Source organism: Poecilia mexicana, unplaced genomic scaffold (assembly GCF_051168715.1).
Source record: "Poecilia mexicana isolate PSO_F unplaced genomic scaffold, ASM5116871v1 scaffold_7, whole genome shotgun sequence".
NCBI classification, from domain to species: Eukaryota; Metazoa; Chordata; class Actinopteri; order Cyprinodontiformes; family Poeciliidae; genus Poecilia; species Poecilia mexicana.
This window is the reverse complement of record NW_028263376.1, coordinates 4,216,678-4,241,953: the sequence shown is the minus strand read 5'-3', so window position 1 is coordinate 4,241,953 and position 25,276 is coordinate 4,216,678. Positions and strand designations below refer to the sequence as shown.

The 25,276-nt window shown below is 38.6% G+C and overlaps 1 protein-coding gene across 1 annotated transcript in view; it reads left to right on the top strand.

The window, feature by feature from the left end:
- LOC106915448 (copine-9-like) overlaps window positions 1-25,276 on the top strand; it is a 73,644-nt gene that overhangs the window by 40,821 nt on the left and 7,547 nt on the right. Inside the window, exons 12-14 of the mRNA XM_014983043.2 lie at window positions 10,030-10,132; window positions 12,208-12,265; window positions 16,154-16,227. Coding sequence (XP_014838529.2) covers window positions 10,030-10,132; window positions 12,208-12,265; window positions 16,154-16,227 — 235 coding nt within the window. The remainder of the gene's footprint in view (window positions 1-10,029; window positions 10,133-12,207; window positions 12,266-16,153; window positions 16,228-25,276) is intronic.

Genomic DNA, 25,276 nt, shown 5'->3' with positions numbered 1-25,276 from the left:
ATGAATGTACCTGAAAAGCTCAACATTGTAAAGACGTTGGACATATGCAAAAGGTGTTTGAGAAAGCATGGAGATGCTGATTGCATCAACACTTACCTTTGTAGAAATAAAGATTGTAAGAAAAGAAGCTTTTCAGATCACCATTTCCTCCTTTGCCCAAAGGGTGAGCTTACAAAGGTTGAGACTGATAAACCAAGAAGGGAAAATAGACTGACACAAGAGCAGGAAAAATTCATAGCTGGACTTTCGCTAGAACTAGCAGGAGAATGCAGAAAAGCCTTTTCAAATGTGACTGCTTCAACAAAGAACACAAAGTGTGAAGTCCCTGGGCTTATGGAGTCATATGGACTGAAAGAGCAACCTGTCATTCTGATGCTATTGGAAGTCACTGCAAACGCAGGCCAGAAAATTGGCACTTTGATTGACTTGGCTTCTGATACTAATTACATTACTCATCAAGCAGCTAAAAAGTTGAGCCTAGAAGGTGAAAACATAACATTAGTTGTTCATGGTGTTGGGGGAATGTCAGTCAAAGTTAGAACAAAGAGATACTTGTTAAAAGTGAGAGTTAAAACCCCCAAAGGCACAGTGAAAGCTCACCAACTCATCTGTTATGGACTTAGTGAAATTGCTAAAGTGCATAAAGTCATTCAACCACTGCAGCTGCAAAAGTTTTTCCCAGATGTTGGCCTGGAAGACCTTAAAAGACCAGATACCATTGATCTGCTAATAAGCCACAGAGAAGGCAGACTGGCCCCTCAAAGAGTCAAGGTTGTTGGAGACCTGGTCCTGTGGAACAGTCCACTCGGCATGACCGTGGGAGGAGCTCATCCGGATCTTTGTGAAGACGTCGACGTGGCAGCACACAGGTCAGAAACGCACTTTGCTCGTTCTATGCGTATTGCTGCTGTAAAGTATAAAGAAGTATGCAGTTTCGAAGAAGTTAAAGCAGAAAGCAAAAACACAACTACCAATAAAGAGTTCATTGATTGGTGGAAGTGGGAGAGCATAGGAGCAGCTTGTGAACCAAAGTGTGGTGGATGTCGCTGTGGGACATGTCAACCAGGTGGGAAAGATATGACATTAATGGAGGAGAAAGAACTTGAAATAATTAAACAAGGTCTTACCTATGTGCAGGCAGATAACCACAGTGATGCTCCCCACTGGGATGCAAAGTATCCTTGGATTGTAGAACCCGTTTGTCTTCCCAATAACAGGAAAAGTGTTGAATCAACTTTCTTAAGAACAGAAAGACGATTAAATAAAGAGCCTGAATGGAAAACTGTCTATGCAAACCAGGTGCATGAAATGGTGGAGAGAAAAGCAGCAATAAAACTAACAGAAGACACTCTAAACAACTGGAAAGGACCAGTATGGTATGTAAACCATCAGGTGGCGCCAAATCCTCATTCTGTGACCACTCCTGTGCGTTTAGTATGGAACAGCAGTCAAAGATTTGAAGGTCTAAGTATGAATGATATTCTGCTGAAAGGTCCTGATGTTTTAAATCCCATTCGTGCTGTTCTACTCAGGTTCAGAAGGGGACTGCATGCTGCCCTGGGAGACATTAAAAAGATGTATAACTCTGTGTGGCTAGAGGACCTGGAGAGACATCTACACAGGTTCCTCTGGAGAGACGGCTCAGAAGAGGAGATCGGTGAGTTTGCCATTACCAGAGTTAACATTGGGGATCGACCTGCTGGATGTATTGCCCAAGTAGCAATGCGAGAGACGGCAAAACTGCCCATGTTTGACAGCTGTAAAGAGGAGCGGAGGATCCTGGAAGAAGACTGTTATGTCGATGACATTTTAACATCTGACAATGACCCAGAACTTTTGCATAAACACATTAAGAAGGTGGAAGAGATCTTACAAGCTGGGGGATTCTGTTTGAAACCATGGGTCCTATCAGGTCAAAGTGGGAGGCAAAAAATGTCCTTACCTAGCAGAGACAAAATCCTTACACTCCCTAATCAGTTGAAAGAGGATGATAATAAGGCTTTGGGAGTGGGATATCTGGTGGAGGAGGATAAATTATATGTGATGACATCAATCAACTTCTCAAAAAGGAGGAAAAAAATGAAGATGGGACAAAACCTAGAAGAAGGAGAAGTGAGAGTAAATACTCCAAATCCTCTCACTAGGAGAGAACTCCTTAGCAAAGTAGCTAGTCTTTTTGATCCCATTGGGCTAGTCACACCCACCAAACAAAAAGGAGCCATTCTAGTAAGAAAGGCTTTTCAAGAAACCAGAACTGCAGGCAAAGCAGGTGATACTTGGGATCAACCACTTTCTGATGGGCTAAGAAATGAAGCCATTGAATTGTTCCAGGAGTATGTGCGCCTGGGCCAAATTAAATTTCACAGGAGTTTAACACCAATCAGTTGGATTGGAAAGCCCATTGGAATAACTTTCTCTGATGGGAGTGACAAAAGTTATGGTGCAGTTCTATACTTTAGATGGGAGACAGAGCAAGGGATCCAAGTGAGACTTGTAGAATCCAAAGCAAAACTTACTCCACTCGACCAGAAAGGAGAACCTGTAAAAGCAGAAATTTGTGGTGCTGTGTTTGCAGCTCGTCTGAGGAAGTATGTTGAAAAGCACAGTAGGATGGAAATTGGTGGCTGGTACCATCTTCTAGACAGCCAAACTGTGCTAGGAGCCATTCAGCGTGACAGCTATGGGTACCAAACTTTCTTTGCTAACAGAGTTGGTGAAATACAGAAAACTGGGCCTGTTGCAGATTGGTGGTGGATTCCAGGTGAGCTCAATGTTGCAGACATTACATCAAGAGGAGCAGGTCCTGAGCACCTCCAAGAGGACTCACAGTGGCAAAATGGACCAAAATTTTTGTTGCAACCTATTGACCAATGGCCAAAAAGATCTGCCAAAGACATTGCTATGAGTGCAAAAGAAGGTGTTGAAAAACTCCAAAGAAAAGCTTTCTCAGCAGTAATAACTAGAGCACAGTCTAAGCAAACTAAAGAAAAATTGTGTGATGAGGAGGTGACAAAGAATGCTCCAAAAGTTACAAAGTGTAAAGAAAGGGTCAGGGAGCTCAAAGTCTCATCTCTTACATTCATTGCCAAGCAGTTAATTCAAGAGAGAAGATACAGCAGTCTTTCTAAACTAGTCAGAGTTATTGCATGGGTGAGAAGAGCTGTTGAAAACTGGAAACTCACTTTAGAAACCCACCATAGTGGCAGAAAAGTGAAAGTAAAAATTTCAACAGACATCAAACAATCAACCATCCATCCCGGGCTTAGTGTTAAAGAGTGTGAGAATGCACTGAGAGAGGTTTTTCTGGCTGCACAAGAGAATATCTCATTCCATGACACAACTTTAAACAGACTAGTTGTGTTTAAAGAACAAGATTCTGGACTTCAGGTATGTGGGGGTCGTATTCAATCCTTTAATGAAGACAGAAGAGCTGTTCCCATTTTACCATATGACTCATGGATATCCACATTGGTTGTTCTTGAAGCTCATGAAGTAAATCATGAAGACATTGCTGGAACATTACTGCAGATGAGGAAAAAAGCATGGGTGGTGAGAGGCAGAAGATTGGCTAAAAAAGTTGTGGATAACTGTGTGACGTGCCGGAAAATCAGGGCAAAAAGATGTGAACAGATAATGGGTGATCTTCCACCAGAACGAACACTGCCTGCCAGACCATTTGAGTTTACTACTATTGATCTATTTGGACCTTATGAAGTGAGGGATGAGGCCCGGAAAAGAGTTGAGCTGAAAGTGTGGGGCATCATCTTCTGTTGCATGTCATCTAGAGCTATTCACACAGATCTTGTAAGCGATCAGTCAAGTGAAGGCTTTTTGTTAGCATACCAAAGATTTACAGCCTTAAGAGGACATCCAAGGAAGTTATGGTCAGATGGCGGAAAAAACTTTATTGGAGCTAAACCTGTCCTGGCTGATCTTCATCAGTTCTTGGACCAATTAAACAAAGAGCAAATTCAACATAAAGCTTTGGAACATGGAACTGAATGGAGCTGGAAAATACACCCTGCAGACTCCCCCCATAGGAATGGGGCAGCAGAAGCAGCTGTAAAGATAGTCAAGCAAGCATTGCACAATCTAGGATCAGATGGAGTTTTTACATGGAGTGAATTTCAAACATTCCTGTATATGGCAGCTAATCTGGCTAATGAAAGACCAATAGATGCAAGAACTCAAAGTCGAGAAGATTGCATAAGCTACATCACACCAAACTCTCTGCTGCTTGGAAGAACTGATCTAAAAAGTGATAACTGTGGATTTGACTTTAAAAGTTATCCACTCAAGAGATTAAAGTTCATTCAAACAGAAGTGGACAGATTCTGGAGAAAATGGAGTCAACTAGCTGGACCAAATTTGTTTGTCAGAAGTAAATGGCATTCAAAGAAGCGAAATGTTGCTGTCGGAGACATTATTTGGCTTGCAGACCAAAATGCTTTGAGAAGTCAGTACAAACTTGGCAGAGTGATCAGTGTAAACAGTGACGGAAAGGGGACTGTAAGAGATGTACATGTACGAACTTATCCAAGTTACCCTGTACCACTTGTGAGAGCTGGAGGACAAATGAGGAAGACGAGGAAGGAACTTCAAATGAAGATACCCTCAACAATACTTCACAGAGATGTAAGGCGCATTGTTGTGTTACTGCCAATAGAAGAACAAGAAAACCCTGCTGGGACAAGATCTGGTGAAGAGAGAGAGGCGTGACCTCCTTGGGTTCAAAAACCAGGAGCTCAAGTGGGAGGTGTCAAGTTAAAGCAGTAAATGGTGTATTTGTGAGAGTATTACCGTCTCCACCCAACTGGCACGCACCTCACAGCAAATCAAACTCACCCGTCTCTTCTTAAGCCCATCAGGAGCATATAAGGCAACTCAGCACACCTGTGCTCAGTATGACCTTTACAGACAAAGAAACCTCATCTTCAAGTTCCCTCAGAGACACCACTGGTAGGAACTGAACTTTAAAACATTCAACCTGCATTCAGAGGACCAAGTTTATTTTGTTTATTTATTGATGACTTGAAAGCAATTTGTAATTTGTTTTGTTTGTTTGTAGGTTTTCAACCTGCTTGGGTGTCATGTATTGAAAAGTACAGTGATTCAAAGAAAAAAAGAGAAAAGATGACACTGATGACACTTAAAATAAAAAGATGACACTGAGAAGAGTTGGTCCTGGATTTCTTGATGGGAGCAAGCCCTTTTCAAGTTTGGGCAGAAGCTAAGGTGATTTGTAGAGGTCAAAAAACTTGCCACTCGCAAAAGGTTTTGCGTTCCCTCGCAATAATCTACTGATCAGTTCATGCGGCATAATTGATACTATAAGCCTTTTTTACGGTGGAAGCCGTACTTTCTGCTTTAATACAAGCTTATAAGGTTTTTCCATGGACTATTGAGTTATTATCGCGGGGTAATAAGTCATCTGATTGTGTCTCTATTGTGTTCGTAGTCTGAATTGTTTAAAGGGCTGCTTTCAGTGCCGTTCCATCTGAGCCTTAACAGACATAAACATGCAGTAAATAAATCGATTTTCAATCAGTTTTTTGCACCAAAGCGTTAATAATAATAAACACGTTTTCACTGAGGCTCTATAAGAGCAATATGAATGAAATAAGTAATTATTGATATGACAGGAGCAGCGGCTTTGACACCTGGTGGTGGGCGTGTCGATGTGGACGTGACTGTCATGAAGTATGAATGGGAAGGTGACGCTGCTGGCTGTGTGTGTGTGAGGCAGCGGGTGAGCTGGGTGGTCAGTCCTCGCAAAGTTTGGAGCATAATAAAAATTTAAAAAATCGATAATTGTGACAGAACAAAGAAGAGGTTAGGAGTTGATTGATACACGGGCAGATGAGCGGCCCTCTACCACCATTAGTTTGCTGTGTTTTATAATAATAAAACGTGTTTATTATTATTAACGCTTTGGTGCAAAAAACTGATTGAAAATCGATTTATTTACTGCATGTTTATGTCTGTTAAGGCTCAGATGGAACGGCACTGAAAGCAGCCCTTTAAACCATTCAGACACGAACACAATAGAGACACAATCAGATGACTTATTACCCCGCGATAATAACTCAATAGTCCATGGAAAAACCTTATAAGCTTGTATTAAAGCAGAAAGTACGGCTTCCACCGTAAAAAAGGCTTATAGTATCAATTATGTCGCATGAACTGATCAGTAGATTATTGCGAGGGAACGCAAAACCGTTTGCGAGGGAACGCAAAAGAAAAAAAATTCCCCATGTCCCCTGGGGGGCTCCGTAGATACCAGCCAGTGCAGCATGCTAAAAGGAGGTTGTTTTGTTATTCTCTCTTCTAATCACATGAGACACAGACCAAAATGGATTGAAGTAAAGTCTCGACTGTTTCCAGTAAATCTTTTGACTAATGCAAGTTTTTTTTTTTTCTGTTAGTATTTTGCTGTTGCAGGCTTTTCCTGCATTAAAATTTGTTACAGCGTCCTCCTCTTCCGTTTGGGGAGTGGAGATCTTTTCATTATCCCTCATATTTATCTGGAATTTCCCTTCAGACACTGTTGTGCTGTCTCCTAATCTAGATTCTTGGAGCAAACGTCATGTTTATGTCCCACAATTCTTCCCTTTGGAGCTTTTTTTGTGGACTGGTAGTTGAAGTGTAACAGACTTTTACAATAAATGATGTGGTAAGTGGTTGTCAGACAGAAAAGGCTGCTGAACCAAGTACCAAGCTGCACATGGTTTACCATTTTTGAATTTGGCCTGTTGGATTTCTGAAGGATATATGTCATAATATATGACATATATAAGGTTTTCAAATAATTTATAATTCATCTTTTTTTTTTTTTTTTTTTTACACAAACAATATTCTTTAACAGAATGTCGTTCAATTTTCAGAGCCACAGGAGACTTGTTCTGATATAAAGAGCCTGGATGTCCCACTTACATTTTGAGAAAATTTACTGCTTTAACCTTAGAGAAATGAGTGACAAGTGTCTGACATTACAGTCTTTATGGTCTCTACTTAGATATGTATTACTTCATATAACACCAGAAAATGTCTTTCCTGGTTTTTAATGGTGCAAATGTATGACTTTAATAAATGATAGAAATAAATAAATAAATAATTCTTGCAAAATTATGACATTTTGACAAAAGAGCATGTTCAGGTTCTTTCTTGTATTAATGTGAAAGTTTTGGTGGAATTTATCTATTTTTGTCTGTCTTTATCTACATTGACCCTAATACTCACTGTAAGTCATAATCTTGGAATATTTTTGATGCAGTAATAGTAAAAATTGCTTTTCTGTTTAAAAAATTACCTCATGCTGTACAAGGTATAGTGCCGAGACTACTAACATGTTAATTTTGAGTAATTGACTACAGAGATTTAAACACATTGAAAATTTTAATGCAGTTAATCACATGTTTTTTTTTATTTTTTTACATACAATAGGTTCCAGCCGGAACCTTTGTGCTCACATGTTTCTGGTACGTCAGTAAATCTGACACATGAACGACATTCACATAAAGCAGTAAAGGATAATGAAGCTGCTTCTCTCAGACCTCCGAGGGTTCATTGAGCTTCAAAAAAAACAAGCTGATGAGATGCTGGAAGAGATTATTGTTGTGCACTAAAAGGAGTTAGCCTATCAGAGAAGCTATTCAAGCCTAAAATAGCATCTTCATGCTAAACATGTAGCAGCAGTAGCACAGAAGTTCCAACGCTAATGTCAGAATCCACACTCCACATTTCTAAAGAAGTTCCATAAATAATCAAGAGTTCCTGAAACACTGGAAAGCTGAATGGGTAGAGTAACACTTTGAACCAATCTGATGGTTGAATAACCTGAAAAACATATTAAAAACAATACATATCTTTTTGTTGAGCTCATTCATATGTCTATTCAAAACGTTAGCAGCAAAAAGGGTTTTTAATTAAAAACTATTGCTTATTTTGTTCTCAATTAAAATGTGTGAGAAAATAACTTTCTTTTGCAGAGAGAACTCTGTTCATCCAGTGAAGATGTGTTGTTTTTGTTTTAGTCAAGGTTACGCAGACTTTGGCTAATTTCTTTTATTCTAACACTCAAGCTAAAAATCTCCTTGAAGATACTTTAAACAATACTTCAATTGACCAATTTCTGCCTTAAGCTACAAAAATCAGTCAGAGGACACATTACACTGTCAATAAAAAACCCCATTAAATTATTATTATTCTCTACTTTGAAGGCCCTAATTGTTCACCTCTGATACTGAACTGATCCTCCAACAAGAAAGCTTTTTTAAGTGATGTGAGGTGGAGGAAGGGGGCTTTGACAGAAAAACCACTCAGACTCACATTTCACTGACTTGTCATTTAAAAGGTGGTTTTGGCTGAAGCATGACCCGCTTCTCCATTATAAGATTCTAAACGGGAACATCATTTAGCAAATGAACGTGCTCTATTAAGCATCGTCTGTCTTTATCAAATTGTCAATGGTCTTTCAGTTCAGAAAAAAAACATAAATAGAAACTGTTTATAATTTCAGCTGTAAACATCCTCCTGCAGGTTTTAATTAAAAGAGCAGTTCAATGAAACAAAAGCAGGGTGGCCTTTTAATATTTTGTTAAGTGAGTGGTTTGAATTATTAGGCTGCCTTCTCCTTTGTCCATGTTCTGGTAGGAAAACTGTCCATATTGAAACGGGACTCATTTCCCATCACATATTTCACATGAATATCATTAATATCTGGAAACATCGGAATTAACCAGAAATGTCTTAAAAATGTCTTAAGAATGTTTGGATTATAATAGGCATTTTTCTGAGTGGATTATAAAAATGAAATAAATAAATAAATAAATCCACTTTACAATTTGCTTTCCTAAAAACTTATTGAATATCCCATTAAAATTCATAATGTAAAGAGGAAAACTGTCGTCCTGTCTAGTGGTGCGGGGAGAGCATTAGTTCAGTCCTGCATTGAGGGAGCAGACAATGGCTGCTGACGCTTGAATAGGACGGTTTCTCCAGCTGGAAGTATTTATTTCATGGACGCCCTATTTTCTTTCTCTGTCATGTACAAGTGTTTGTTTGTGGCTTACCTTCTGCATCGAAATGTGTCCAGTCCCTTGATAAAAACAGCGTTGTCTCTCTGTTTAACCAGCTTTTGCTGAATTTAAATGAGGCTGAGGAGCTCTTGATGCTTTCATTTGAGGAAGAAAAACAACACAATGCAGTAATTCTTTTTGCCCAGCCAATAACATCAAGGAGTATCTGAGTCATTTTTTGTGTCGGCACTAAATCGTCAGGAATGCAGAGAGCTAGGTGTTTAACCATAACACTTGTTTATTCCTTGTTTTAATGTGAAAAATATGCTGCTGTTTTTACCATCCATTCATTTCTAATCTCGGACAGAGCTCGTATGGTGTCAGTTCTTTTTTTTTAGCATGAAAGCACCAACTTTAACACTGGGAAATGATTTTTATTGGCTGGTGGCGAGCTTACTGAGACCAAACCAGTTAAATTGTATGAGTCTCATGAAAACCATCAACCATATAAAATGTTTTAAACACCGTCTTCAAGACTTTGTTTTATTGAACCTAATCTGTGTAAAACAACAGCAAACAGTAACAGTAAATTAATGACAACTTTATTGCTTAATAGAACCATGCAACAACCGCAGTTAGGGTTACGGGCAGGACTGGGGTTATCTACAATGTTCCAGATGAGTGACCAATAATTAGAAACTACTTATAAATTAGCAAAAATTCTTTTGGAAATGTTTACCTCAGGTCAAGGAAGTAGGAATGTTTGCTTGTACAAATCAAAGAAACACAATAGTTTCCTTTTTGTTGGATTGCTATAAACAACTAAAACAGTCATGCCAACATAACATACACCATGTTAGATTTTCAGAACTTGATTCAACCTCTTTCCTCTTCCTGAGGGCAGGCAGGTGCTTTGAGTTTCTGTGCCTCATCAGAATGTGAGCTTTAAACCGTGTGTGTGCGTGTGTGTGTGTGTGTGCGCGCGCGCGTGTGTGTGTGTGTGTGTCCCCAGCTGTGCAGCAGAGATTACAGATGGCTCTCAGTACTTTGTCCTGTTGATGATCACAGATGGAGTGATATCTGACATGGTCCAGACCAAAGAGGCAGTGGTGAACGTGAGTGAACTAACACACATATGCACCCAACACACACACAATGGAAGAAGAAGCAAAGAAACAAAAAGAAAACACAGCTAGGATCTGATGGGTTACAGTCCTGTCATCTCAGTTAGCAATAATATTTATGTATATCATTGTGTCCCTTCATTGTGTTTTTTGTGCTGCTAGAAAATGAGGCAGAGTATTTTCTGACAATAGTGTTTTTATTTATTTGGTTTTGATAAAACCTGCTGTCTGCCAGGTAAAAATTTTGAGATAATTGCTTTAAACCCCCAAATGTTCCAGCTGTAAAACATTAAAAATAGTGTTGACATCTCATTGAACCTTTGCTACAAGCATTTTTCAGGGTGTTGCGTCAGTTTAAAAACCTTCCCCAAAGTGAAGCTGCAATACATCCTACATCCTTCAGCTTATGTCTGAAAATTCTAGGACGTTTACCTGAAGGGCTGTTCCTCAGAGTGCAAACACGGCTTTCCCACAAATTAGCACAGTTAAGAATCAACCCATTTAGCTCCCTATAATTGGGAGGAAATCTGGAAAACATGACATGTTTTTATCTGTTTTTTTTTTCTTTTTTTCTTGCTTTCAGAGTTTTCATCAAAACTAGTTACAGTTTGTGTTGATATGAATTTACATGTCAACACAAAAGATGTGCTTGTTGATTGTGGGGCGATAGCCTCAACGGGAATTCTTGATTCTCGCAAGTTTCTAAGTTTCCTTGATCAAAAATGCAAACACTCGATCACTTTTATCCGTTACTAATTGCCTGGTTTGATTGGAGAAGACTGAGTTAGTTGTCAGAGGGTGAGGCAGTCGCTATTTGTAAATGTTGAGGGAATAGGATAGAAGTAGCCTGGTAAAGCCAGATGCTTTGCTTTCTTCAGAAGGTCTGGATCCTCGGCTATTGAGAAACAATTGCTTGATGGAGAAGTAGGCTATGATGAAATTTGAAATGATTGGATCTGATTTTACCCAGTTGCTAACGTTTGGCAGTGACATATGTAGCATGGCAGCTACATTATAAAGCTTACTGAAAATTGTGTGTGCTGTATGTGGGGAGTAGGGCCACAACATCTTTACCACCAATAAAATCTTTTAAACGTTCCTTTTGCGCTGCTTTTAATTACTCATTATTTGGAAGCGTGGCCAACACAGACTGAACGGCTTCTTTCACTTCGTCCACTGCCATCGCCAAACTACTACCATAGGCAGACCACGATTCTAAAACAGTGCAGAAAATCTACACAGAGCAGTGGGAAGGCTCTGTGTAGGCTACTTTGGCCTTAACACTGAAGGCCAAAGTAGCATTAGCAGCATTTTAAACCTCACCATTTTGTCTTATTGTAAATAAACCCATTAAAACTTCTTGATTAGCCAAAAACTGACATGTGGCATGAACATTGGGATTCAGAGTATAAAAAATATTAAAACCTCTAAAATATCTAGAACTACTCCAAAAAGATCAGGGTGTAATAGAAAATGTTGCACATCATTTACAAAAAAAAAAATACAAAAGTGACAGGAGGTATGCCTCTACATTGGAGAAAGGAGTCAGTTCAACTGATGTTGAACTGACTCTAGGCTACAACAAAAGTGCCATATTTTGAATTCCATAATGAATTGTTCTCAGCAATTAGTCTTAGGTGGGTTTCTTTCTTGGTGGATGACTTTAAAGTTCTTACGTGACTTTTATTGTCATCAGTGTAGCAGATGGATCGGGGGTTTTGTGATCAGGGGTTTCATCTGTAGACTTTACACTAATCTGTTGGGGGTAAAAAAGTTGTTGAGCCAATAAGTAAAAGGAACTCATCAGCCTCTGCTTTTTCCACATAAAATCGATACCATCCAGATTGTATCAATTTTGACACAAAACAGTGTTTTTGAATAATTAAGTTTTCTAGTATCAATTATATCGATATATTGATTACATTGACAAGCCTAACAAGCAGTCGGCTTTGAGTTTATAATAAACTCAAGTTATAAATTTGACCAAACTCTTCATCTCCAAACATCTACAACATCTGCTGAATTTAAAATGTAAACAATCTTTAACATTTGTGTTATTTTAACAGGCAGCATCACTTCCTCTGTCCATAATCATTGTTGGTGTTGGCCCTGCTGAGTTTGACGGTGAGCAGAATCATTTTTTTTTATGAGTAAACATGACAGAGAAGATAAAACCGCTGTAGCAGTTTATCATCTGCTACTTAACATTTTAAATTGGCATTTGAAACAAATCTGAATAGAATATGGGGTTTTCTGCCAGCCAAAAGATTGGCTTATGAATTCACTCTTTAGTGAGCTAGAGTGAAGACTATTGGTGCCTACATGTCAACAAAAGAAAAGAGCGCTGGAAAAATAGTTTATTATTTCCCCCTTGACTCTGAGACTTCCATAGAGAGGGTCCAAAAAATAACAATATTAATATCTGGGAGCCTACATCTCTGAGGATTTTTTTTGGACAATTATACCTGGACAATAAATTTTTGGAGGCAAGTTCCTCAGGAAAGTGAGGAACTATTAAAGGAGCAGGTTTATGTGTTTTCCAGGCACATAGTGTCATTTTATAGCATAATCACGTAACTATGTTAAAATATTCCATATATGTCAAATATGACTAAAAATAAATTTGACTTCATAATTTAACGCTTTGAATTTGGGTCTCTGTCTCTTTAAAAACTCCTGCTCTTTCTGAATCTCTGCCTTCAGGAAGTCATAACAACATCACTATTCTATTAACCCTTCAATAATGTTTTTATTATGAGTTACTAGAAAGTAACTCATATGAGCTCAGTGCTCAGCATGCGCAGTTCCACCAGGTGTTTGCTAATTGCTGCTGACTAGTCTGAAGGAGCTGATTGGAGGAGTCATGGGGGGAGCTGCTCTGTGAGGTGGAAGCTCAGTAGTTTGGAAACTGCAGCTCCCAGGAGGACCTGCATCTCGAAGGCGGAGCTAGGTCCACTCAGGCACTTTGCACAGGTGAAGCTTTGATTGGAGAAGACTGAGTTAGTTGTCAGAGGGTGAGGCAGTCATGGAGAAAAAAGCATTTCTCAAATATCAAGGCAACACTCCAGGTATGTTTTTGATGAGGGAATAACATTATACCATGTGGTAAGATTTTACCCAATACTGCCCTTTTCATCAAATAATCTCGTGCTGTGTTATGCATACCCTTTGTCTACACTGACAAAGATGAACTAATTTGCTGAGATGCTGAGTGCCTCTAACTAACAGCAGCCTGACCTTCTTCCTGATTAGTTTAGCTAATAATTGTATGACCAATTATAGGAACTCGTTCTACTGAAGTGTCTTCCACATATGCGAGTTAATTTTTAAACGTTCCCCTTGTCCTGAAGTAGTTACCAGCGTTGCACTGAGAAGTAGCTCGAATGAGCAGAATTCAACAATACTCACACACACCACACAACATGGGGAGGGGAAGTCAAAAATGACACAGATTCTTTGAAGATGTGAAAGGACTTGATTTTCCGCAAATTGCATATTGTTTTTTCACACTTATACCCGTGTACGATGCTTTTCTGATACTGAAAATATTTGGCAAGATAGAACACAGTGTGGCAGGAAAGTTGAAGTTCAGCAAGTAAAAACTGACATACAGTCATATTAAAACTGACAAATCACTTTAACAATTAATTCCTCAGTCAAGTCTTTGTTTCTCATGGTTGTCCTGCTCTTCCTGCTGAGGTGTCCTTCCTTAAAAAAATCACACATTGAAGCAGTTCAGAAACAGTCTTAATTAAAATAATTGGAAGAGTTCCACAAAACACAAAATTACCGTCACAAAACATTTCTTAATTCTATATAGCTGCTATTACCTTAGAGCTGTTCATTGAGTTGCCACAGTTAAAAAATACAATAATTTACAAAAGTATTCATATCCCTGAACCTCTTCCACATATTGAGTCATTATTATCACAAATCTTGATGCTTTTCATTTGATGCTTTGTATTTTATGTGACCAACACAAAGTAGAAGATATTTGTACAGTAGAAGGAATGTTATGCAACTCAAAGAAGGTACACAAATTGAGCTCTTGCCAATCTGATGATTAATTAATCTAAGTAAAAGATTCAAAACTGTAAATCTCACATGTCTATTAGTTCAATAATTTAGCAAAAAATAAGGTTCTTGAATTGAAAAATGTTGCTTATTTTATCAATTCAGAGTTTTTGATTAAAATGTGATTAATCAGTTACAGATTCTGCCATTAGCTTGATTTGAAAATGTTTTAGTCTACATAGTTCTACGGAAATACCTTGACAACAAAAAGTAAAAGGGAATTGTACTATTGGAAATAAATACATCAACAGAGTGTCCTATATATGAATTGGTGGAATAAAAAGTAAGCCCTGAACAAAAAGATACCCACTAGAATAGATCAGCCATTTACATTCCAGCATCACTCAGTCTAAGACACACAGAAATGATGTTTTATAGCAGAAAAAATCATTTAACGGTGACCTTGACTTTGGCTTGACTCTGAGGGGCTCAAACAAGAAAGCTGCCAGAGCAGCTGTGACATAATGACTTCTCTATGTTGGTTAATGCTCCGCTCCCCATCCTGAAAGAAACGCCGTGGAAGGTCCGTGAAGTCAAGTGTGTGGCCGCCACACAGCTTTTAGATCAATGAATTATTTCTCAGAGGGGACTGCTGGAGTGTGAGTGTGCACAATCTGTTTCAGATCAGGAGGGTGTAGCAACTTCACACTTCATCACGGTGTCGTATGGCCTATTATTTCCCACTTGTTTAAGTAATCGAGTGGCAGGAGGGTTGCGAAAGCACCAAGGTGTGTTGAAGGTCATCATGTCAGTAATACCTTGCAGTCTTTGTGGCTCTTTTTTTTTTCAAATTATTTCTGAAAATGACTTCATGCAATAGTGTTGCCTTGGAATGTTTTCTGACTCTGTAGGAGTTCTTGCTAATGCAGCTTCACATTGTGCATCACTGTCTTTTTATGGCAGAACCGCACTTTTAGGTTACTCAGTTCCTTTATAGGACATACTATCATTTAGATTTAACTCTTAATGTACGAGAACAAATTTTCCCCAGCTGTTCTTGCCAAACTATAGGGTTAAACAAAAAAATATATATGCTTCTTTTTTCTCACTTTCTGTGTCGGCTAAGATATACACAGACTCGTCAACACAACCCACTGATAACTCGACTAGTATATCAGGATTCAACACCAAAAAATACACAGGTCTTTTATGACCTGAAAAGACTATGCTGGTTAATCATGCAACTTCATTTTTGGCAACTTCAAACTAAACGTTTTGTGAGGCCGGCTTAAAGAATCATCTGCAATCAGACACTGTAAGAGCCATAAAGCAGGAAAGAGAGAATGTGGAAAAGTAAATTTTATAGTTGCAGTTTATATTTTATTTAATTCTTAATTCATCTTGTGTAATTCTAGTTCTAAGAAAATTATTGATATGAAAAATGCTTGACGCTCTCTTGTAGTGACGTAATTAAGAGCGGGCAGCTCCATTTTAAGTCAGAGCTGACGAGAGCATATAGTTTTCTTACCGTGCGTGCAATGACTTGTAACCTCTTTATTTTTTAAGTAAAGATATCTAAACCTAAAGGACTCGTCATGTCGTGCGAGTGAAGAAGTTATTGTGTCTGCAGCTCTGAGTGTTTTTTTTTTTTTTTTGAAAACTGAAGAAAGAGTGCCACTTCAGACACAATTCTGTAACTAGCTGTAGTTGCAGAAAGTCCTGGTGCTGCCATAGTGTGTTACAACAGAATTTTCCCAATGAGTGGTCTAAACTATGTTTTCCAACCGGTGTGATTATGCCCCATTTTTTTTTTCCATGAGAATCCTATTTTCCATGTGTGAAGAGGTGTGTGTACCTGTTCCCAGTCCCCATGATGTGTCCCACTTCAGCAATTATGCATTGAACATGAAAAATCAACATCTCAAAGCTTCTTTTATTCTCTCCCCTGGCGGCTCCAGTACTGAGTAATTTTCCCCATGTCGCTGTCTGTCCTTTCAGCGATGGAGGAGCTTGATGGAGACGAGGTGAGAGTATCCTCCAGAGGACGTCTTGCTGAGAGAGACATTGTTCAGGTACTCCTCATGATTATATTTAAATTTGCAGGTTTGTCACAACTGCTTTTCGGCAAAAAGAAAAACCACAGGGGGTACATGGCCCCGAAGAGAGTGGGTCACATTTACATCAGGCATTCAAACACACAATAATATGACAACTGAGAGAAAATAAACAGGCCTACATTAATGTTTAGTTATATTGTTGAATACGGTTACTGCAGTCTGACTTTTTTTTTCAGAGTTGGAAAACCGATGTCTCAAAAGGATTCAGTATGGTCCTTTAATCGTGTCTTTTTAACTTGTTCAGTAGTTTAAACCCAAATGTATTACATTGTTAAGTTCACAGGATTGGCTGACAATTTAAGATTCAATTCATAAAATGAGGCAAAACACACAATAATGGGTTCACAAAAACTAGAAATTTTTCATAGAATGAGACAAACAGATACAGCTTTTGGTAAAAGTAAGAATCCCCATTTTTGTTTTTGCAATAAAGATTTTAAAAGTTAAACTGTTTTTTACAGAATCTTGTAGTAGTGCAGCTACATTAGTCTAGGTTTGAACAGAGTGTGATGTCAAATGCCAGGGGTGAATTGAACACATCATGGAATAATGATAATCTTATCCAATCTCTAATCTCACCAGTGATGTTTGGTGAAATCTGGGGTCAGGTGATTAGCTACACATGGAACATTCAAAAACATAAAAAAATTATACTGTCAGACTTTACCACAAACCAGACACATTTCTGTTTGCTAAAAAACAGCATGCACTCATAAATTGCCTCAACTTTATAATACAAATAAATATGAATTTATTTGTATTACTGTATTTAGTAATACAGTTAAAATTTCTAGCATCAAACCCAGATTCACGCCTCCCAAAACAAATTGGGCTTTCAAGGCAGACCAAGTACAGTTAGATGAAATGGAAGTAAACAGGGATAGAGGAAGAGAAAGAAAACAAACACAGGGATGGATGAGAGGGATGGAGGCTGCTGAGCTCCATTTAAACCAACAAGACATCTTCCTCTTAACTGACTCCAGCTACACATTCTGTGCTCTGATTGGCTAGAGAATCCCACACTTGAAACGATAACTAAAATATTTTAAAGTTCATTCAGGGTCCAAGCATGTCAATTGCTTTTCCGATAAACAAGTGGCATTCTTTCTACCAAGAATCCATTCTTGGTAGAAAGTTACTCAGTGCAGAGATATCAGTGGAGCCTACGGTTCCATGTACTGGCTGCCCTTTAGTACACACATACTTTCATTGGTTTAATGTCTTAATTTTGTTAAATTATGAGTTAGCAGAACACCACAGACATAGCGCTCATTAAGTAACATCCTGAAGCGCTAAGCCAGACCTTGGGTGTACTGTGAAGCAGACCTCCAATCAGAATGCGTGGAGTATGTTGTAGGCATAATCTCTGTATTGCTAATTGGGAAAATGGGATGTATAATATCCACTCGACATTTTTAAATTGGATCATTTTCAGTGTTTTGAAAATAATGAAAGGAACAGTAAATATGAGTAATTATGAATCTTCGGTTGCAGCCTTATGAGTCAAGGATGTGCCTTGTGAGCACGGACGGACAAATAGAGCTTTATTAGTAACTACTGTCTACAAGGCTCTGCAGACCAATGGAGGCCAACAGAGGTTAAGATCTATCACACTGGATAAAACCCAGATAGTAAAAATACTGGGAGACACACACTTAAAAAATATTAAGCTCTTTACAAAAACAACAAAAGCACAAATGTGAAGGGAACTTGAATAAATTAGGGATGCACAATATATCGGCATTAACATTGGTTTATTTTTATATTAGTCTTTTTTTAACACATTGGTTTGATAAATTAAACTGAGCTGATATTAAATACCAATATATATTCCACAATGTTGGCGTTTGTTTCTGGAGGGGAGACAGTTGGTCATATGGTGTTTGGTCAGTCATGTGAAGGACCAAACTGAAACAATACAAACAGGCAGCTGTGTGGTCACTTTTTTCAAGGTCTCAAAAGGTTAGTGAAATGTGTTGCTTAAATACATTATCAGTAATTATATATTATCGGCCATAACAGCAACATTTATGTCAGATATCACTAGAATAAATGCTGAAATCAAAACCAGCAGGCAGGCTCCAGTTACTTAGGTTTCAAAATGGTAAACTTTTTGGTTTCAACCATTTTGTTCTTGGTTTCAACCAATAAGCTAAATTTGGCAAAGAAGCACAAATTCCCCCCAAAAACGATGCATATTTACTCTAAACAAGCTCAATTCAAACACAACATTTACCATTTTAAAACCTCAGAAACTGTTTTTTAATGCATGGAGCATTTTCTTCATAACTTTAGCTAGGATATTAAAGAAAAAAGGAACATCACTATTTTCTCTGAAACTTATGGTTTTTATTTATATTTTTCTGTTTCTACTCTGGTGACTTGTTCCTGGTTTTGTCGTAATGCAACAAATATATTTGTGTTTTTTAGACATCTGAAATGAATTAATTTAGTAAATAGTTATTATTAAATATTTTTATATAGCCTATATAAATAAGTCATGTCACAACACACAAGTATATAATTTAAGGGTAAAATCAATGCCTATTCCTTTCCAACCTGAGATCCACATAGAAAATCCATATTATACCCTTTGAGATCTCATGACATAAAGGGCAATATAATAATAATATAACTGTAGTTTAATAAATGCTGTCTGTTTTTTCCAACTAAAGTGTGTGTGATTTTTTTTATGAGCTATAGGGATTTCGACAGCATTTTAAAAAATTCCTTTTTCTCTATCATGTCCAACTCAATATATAGTTTTGGATTCCTTCTCCTTTACTGCATGCATTAAGCATAACACTGTCCTGATAAACACTTGAAAGTACATTTATCTGCCAAAAATAGTGATCCTTTACAGGGAACTATAAAGGAAGTGGCTAAAAAGCATGTGAAGAAGAGTCCTCAGTACATTTCCCCCTCAAAGACATTCACCCATTCATCCATTACCAGCTCTAAAATTGCCCATATTCTTTTTGGAAAAAGAAAACTTGTTCTGCTGCATGTTTTATTGTGAGCAGGCGATAAAACTACATCTGCCAGCAGTTGTCTTGGAGAACCTTCCAGAGATATGAGGAACCAGATGCAGCGTAACTTGTGCTAACAATGTGCTATTAAGTATTCAGATGGCAGCGGTGAGGACCCTTCTGTCGGCCTGCAGAGAATGTGATACGATGATAAATGAGTGTTTGTGATGATGAATGTGCAGCATCCAGATTCAGAGAGCAAGAATGTTAGGATTTCATATCATAAACTACCAGTTGGTAGAATCTACTTTGATGTCTTTGCTTCATATTTTGTCAATGTCTGTTCATTTCCACACATTAAACACCTTTAAGTAAGTAGAATTATTCACTAGTAACTAATAAAATGCTTTTTTCTCTATGTTGCTTTTACAGTGTATCTCTTATTGTTATTGACTTGGTGTTCTTCCAGCAGTGCTAATGATCACATTTAATCTCTCAGTTGCTTTTAACCTTCTAGCAGTGGTTTAACAGGGATATTTAGATTAACAGCAAAAGAAGGAAGTTCAATCACTTCACACTATTTTGCATTTATTTGTTTCATTATTTTCCTTTGGTGACTGCTTTGCTCTAACACTGATTCTCAGCTAAAATGTTTGGCAGGATGATTGATCTATAACATTTCAGTTCTTTTTGTCAGCGTTTTTTCCTCCATATTTAACAATGACTTTAGAATCTGTGGATTGTACCCTAAAATGTATGAGTGTATGTATAAATACGTAAGTAGCCAATCCAGGAGCAGCATTTGTTTTCCTTGGTTTTGATTGGCTGAACCCCCAAGAGCAGAGATAAGGAAGACAGTTGATGCTAGGTTCTGCGGTAGTGCTGAAACGGTTTCCACCGCATACTAAAGCAGATTAAAGTATTTTTTGGTCTTTTAACTACTACAATAGGCAGTTATGAGCATTTTAGAGGTGGTTTAAGTAGTCATGCATTTCAGCTATTCAGTTTTAGTTGTCTGATATTAGCTTTTAGTTTTGTCAGTTCCAGATAATTATTAAAATCAGCAATGTCTCAGGAAGCAGCAGTACGTATATTTTACATTTTATCAGCCAATGAGGAAGAAAATAAATGTTTTTATTTCTAAAGAAATTTTATCAAATGTCTCAGATTTACCTAAACCTACAGAATTAGAAATTTACTACAAAAAAATCAATATCTCTGCTTGATGCTTTAGTAGCTTTGACAAACTCCTAACACACAAGCAAATCACTGGAAACACTGCAGGTGGTTGATTTGAATCATGAATAAAGACGGTGGCAAAAACACAGCACTGAAAGTTTCAAAAGTCTACAATGGTTAACAGGCATAGCTAATGTTCTTGGTACTAACTACTGAATGTGAGTCATTCAGGCTGGTTGAGGGATTTTTGTTTTTTGTGGTGGAACATTTGAGTTTTTATTCAGGTACAAGAAAAAAGAATTTAAAACATTGCAGAGAAGATATTGAAAAACTGTTAATGATTATTTTTACTCTGTAAGTTGTCATTATAGTGGTAGCATTATGTATTTTCCAGGCATATAGTGGTATTTTATAACACAATCAAGTAACTATGTTACCTTCAGTTGTTTTAAACGTACATATCAAATATGACATAAAAGAGATTTGACTTTGAAATTTAATGCCTTGGAATTGGACTTCTGTCTCTTTAAGAAACTCCTGCTCTTTCAGACACTTCGCCTTCAGCATGTCATCACAACATGATCCTTATGATGACGTTTAGTGTTTTTAGGAGTGTTGCATGGAGTAGGAGTTCATAAAACGAGCTTAGAAAACACACTGTTCCACCAGGTGTTTGCTAATTGCTGCTGTGACTAGTCTGGAGGAGCTGAGTGGGGGAGTGGCAGGTTAGGGATGCTTGTAATGTGGAAGCTCAGCTTGGAGACTGCAGTAGGTATCTTTGATTAGAAAAAAAAAAGTTTTTTATATATTTTAAAACTATCATTCTGTCGTGACAGCATAAAATCAGACAGATAATCTGTGAAAAAAATTAGCTCCTCTGTCTGTGGTTCTACAGCTATCTGCAGAAATACACCGCTCTGGAAGAAACAACCATTCAGAGCCCGGAGGCGGGTCTTAGCGCTGCTCACACTGTCCCTCTCTGCTACACTGCAGCTAGTTCCCCACACCGGCGAATGCTCAGGCTAGTTACTATGGCTGCAGATGGAGGCAGATAAACTGTTTTTTCTGTAACGGTGAGATGTTTTTCTCCACATTTAGCACCTTGTACATGAGATTAATTGACAGCACTAAGACCCTCCTCCTGGCTCTAATTGGTTGTTTCTGACTGGAGCATTTCTTCAGATGGCAAAAGCTGCTCTTTTTCACAGATTATCTGTCTCATATTTTACAGAAGATGTACACTCTTTTTTTATTCGATTTGACCCTTTTTTTTTTATTCCCTGTCGATACACAGCTCTGCATTACCATGTCACCAGGTGACTCTGAACCCCTCCAGTCACTGAATAGATGCTTAGAACATATAAATGTGCCAAAACTTTCTGCAGCTGACTGGAAGAACAATTTCACAATTTCACACCAGCGATCAGGCCCGAAACCTGGGAGTAGTGATGGACTCTGACCTGAACCTTCAGAGCCACATTAAGACAGTCACAAAGTCGGTGTTCTATCACCTGAAGAGCATCTCCAGGATTAGAGGACTTGTGTCTCAGCACGATCTAGAGAAGCTCATCCATACGTTTATCTTTAGCCACACTGATTACTGCAGCAGTGTCTTCACAGGTTTGTCCAATAAATCAGTCAAACATCTGCAGCTGATCCAGAACGCTGCTGCTTGCGTTCTGACTAAAACCAGGCAGACAGAGCACATAACACCAGTTTTAAAATCACTACACTGGCTCCCTGTAGCTCAGAGAATAGATTGTAAAAAACAGTTGTTAGTTTATAAATAACTAAACAGCTTAATACCACAATACATAAAAGATCTGTTGTTGTTGTTGTACCAACCATCTAGACCCCTCAGTTCTTTTGGTTCTGGTCTGCTCTGTATCCCCAAAACCAGAACCAAACAAGGAGAAGCAGCATTCAGCTTCTATGCACCACAAATTTGGAACAAACTTCCAGAAAACTGTAAAACAGCTGAAACACTGAGTGCCTTTAAATCTCGACTTAAAACCCACCTGTTCAGAGTTGCTTATGGCTAAATTAGGGTTAGAGTCCCAGTTAAACGATGTTTTAACTAAAGTTCTTAAGGATTAGAAAAGGGGTGCCTAGGCAAGGCATTTGTTAACATTTGTTTGACAGGCGTGTTTGGTTCAGAGATTTGTTGACAGTCCCTAAGTGAACCTCTGAGCGCTTGAGGAGGGAGCTAGAGAATGGCTGGCCAAAATTAGTGTTCATAAATCAGATCAACCTTGAGTTAAACGCCGCTTGCTCGGCAGATATTGGAATATGCAAATATCCAACTCGAAACTAACTTCACTGCAGTCAGTAATACAATAAAACCACCGGGATAAAGCTAAAGTCTGTGGCCTGTAAAAATGGCAACTGTGCAAGACGTAAACGCCCCACAACGTCTGACGCAGTGACATTAGTTCCAAAGCTCTATTGACCAATAGTAGAGTAGCTGGACATGGAAGGCAGCTCTCCTCATTAACATAACGATGCAAACTTAGAAGCAGAAAAAGGGCAAGCAGAAAAGGGAGGGGAGGCAATGACAAAAGGAGGGCTTGTATAAGGAAAAGAAAACAAAATATCTACTTTTCTTGACAAAAATGCATGTTTAGGGGAAATGAAAAAGAAAATATATACATTTCTTGACGGCAGTGTTGTGTTCAAGACCACCTAACCCGAGACCAAGACAAGACCAAGACCAGAGTGTATCGAGACCGAGACAAGACCAAGACTTTTGGGGTCCGAGGGGAGTCGAGACCGAGTCAAGACCAAGACCAGCGGCCCACGCTACATGACACAATAAAATGTAAAATATGATCGAAATTGCTTCTCAAAATAATCTGAAAGATCCATATTACCATAAAACACCTAGATATTAAATACTTAATACATTTTACCAATATTAAATATTCCATTTATGTGCTAAAAAGTGTGATGGTCTCGTGCCATCCCTAAAAACATAACGCCCTGGGCATTTGCCCATATTGCTCATATAAGAAACCACCACTGTCTGCACCATTAAACATAGCAATTGAGGCAATGCCCTGACGGTAAATAACGCTCAACCATGAACACTGACCAAGGAGCAACAAGCAAGAAGTAACCAAACAGAAGGCGCTCATCGTGACTGTTTTCACTCTCTATCCCAGTACATGAAGCCAGGTAGTCTGACACCATGGCAGACATTACAGCTGCCACTTTGAACAAAAACAATCAAAGAGCAATGTGCATGCTCTGCGTGCTCTTTCGTTCTTGTGTTTTAGTTATTTGTTAATTTAAATATCAATGTACATAATTAAATAAAATAATGATGCAGTGTACACAGAACAAAGAACGGGTGTTCTGTCAGGTCAGATCGTCATACGCTTAGCACGAACTCGCGGTGTTTTGTCAGATCAGCATACGTTGTTAGATAGTCGTACGCTTAGCTCAGACATGCATACGCTGTCATTACCATATGATTTTATTTAATCAGCAACATAGAATAATGACGTAGATCATCATACACTTGGTTATTAACAGTTGTATGGCATCCAGCTGCAGCCAGACCTGCTTTAAACACATTTTGAAACCACGACAACGCATGTATATCCATCTAGTTATCACATTATGTCATATTAGAAACAATTTAATTACTTATTTTCGTCATAACTTGTTGCGTATACTGACAACTACACTGACGGTCGGACTTAATGCGCATGCGCTGGCATGGTACTCACTGCATGTATGCTATTCTGACAGCGTATGGCTATGTGATAGAACACCGGCTATATCTGTCAGACACGTCATTACCATAAGATTTTATTTAATCAACAACATAGAATCATGACGTAGGTCGTCATACACTTTGTTATTAACAGTTGTATGGCATCCTGACTTAGCGGTTAAGTGAGTTTTACACGGGCGTGTGTTGTAGCTGACTCCAGCTGCAGCCAGACCTGCTTTAAATACACTTTAAAACCATGACAACACATGTATGTCTATATAGTTATCATTGAAAACAATTTAATGACTTATGTTCATCATAACTTGCTGCGTATGGTGAACTGACAACTCCTCTGATGGTCGGATTTCTTAATGCTTAATGCATGTATGCTATCTTGACAGCGTATGGCTATCTGATAGAACAACGGCTCTCAGTGAGTGACACCCCAGTCCAATCTAATAAGTAAAGAGCCGTGGAGAAGAATCGACTGTTTCTGAATGTCACCTCACTATATTACAGACTTTTGGACATAGCGTTGTCCCATATATGCGACAAGTCAGTCAACACCTCCGCACAATAATTCAGCACAGTGAGTGATAACATTTTTCATCACAATGCTTATGTGTCTCTATACAGCTAGCTTTGCTAACATCACGTCAACGGAGCTTACCTTCTTTGAGCTACTTTTCTAAGTGACGAAAAAAGTTAGACGTTGTCCCCACTGTCTGTGAAAGCGAAGCGCTGCTGAGTTAGCTGTGGCCATCAGATTTCTTACTATTTATGCAGCGCTATTATATTACTGACGATTAGACAAACATTTTCTGCCGCTGAGAGGAAACCACTGCGCGTGTCCTGGAGCGCCGCGCACGAGTGAAAGGTGGGGAGGGGAGGGGGAGGGAGAGTAAAAGGTGGGGAGGGGGGAGTAACAGAAACATGTGGTTGCTTGGATTTTAATCGGTGCGTTTTGCATCCACTGAAAACAAAGATGTTAACAAAGTGGACAGAATGCTGTACGTTTAGTGATATTTTCACAGTTACGGTCTTGACTGGTCTTGAAATAAAATGCCGAGTCCTCAGCGCCCGAGACCGAGACAAGACCGAGACCAAATGCGGTCGAGTCCGAGACGAGACCGAGACC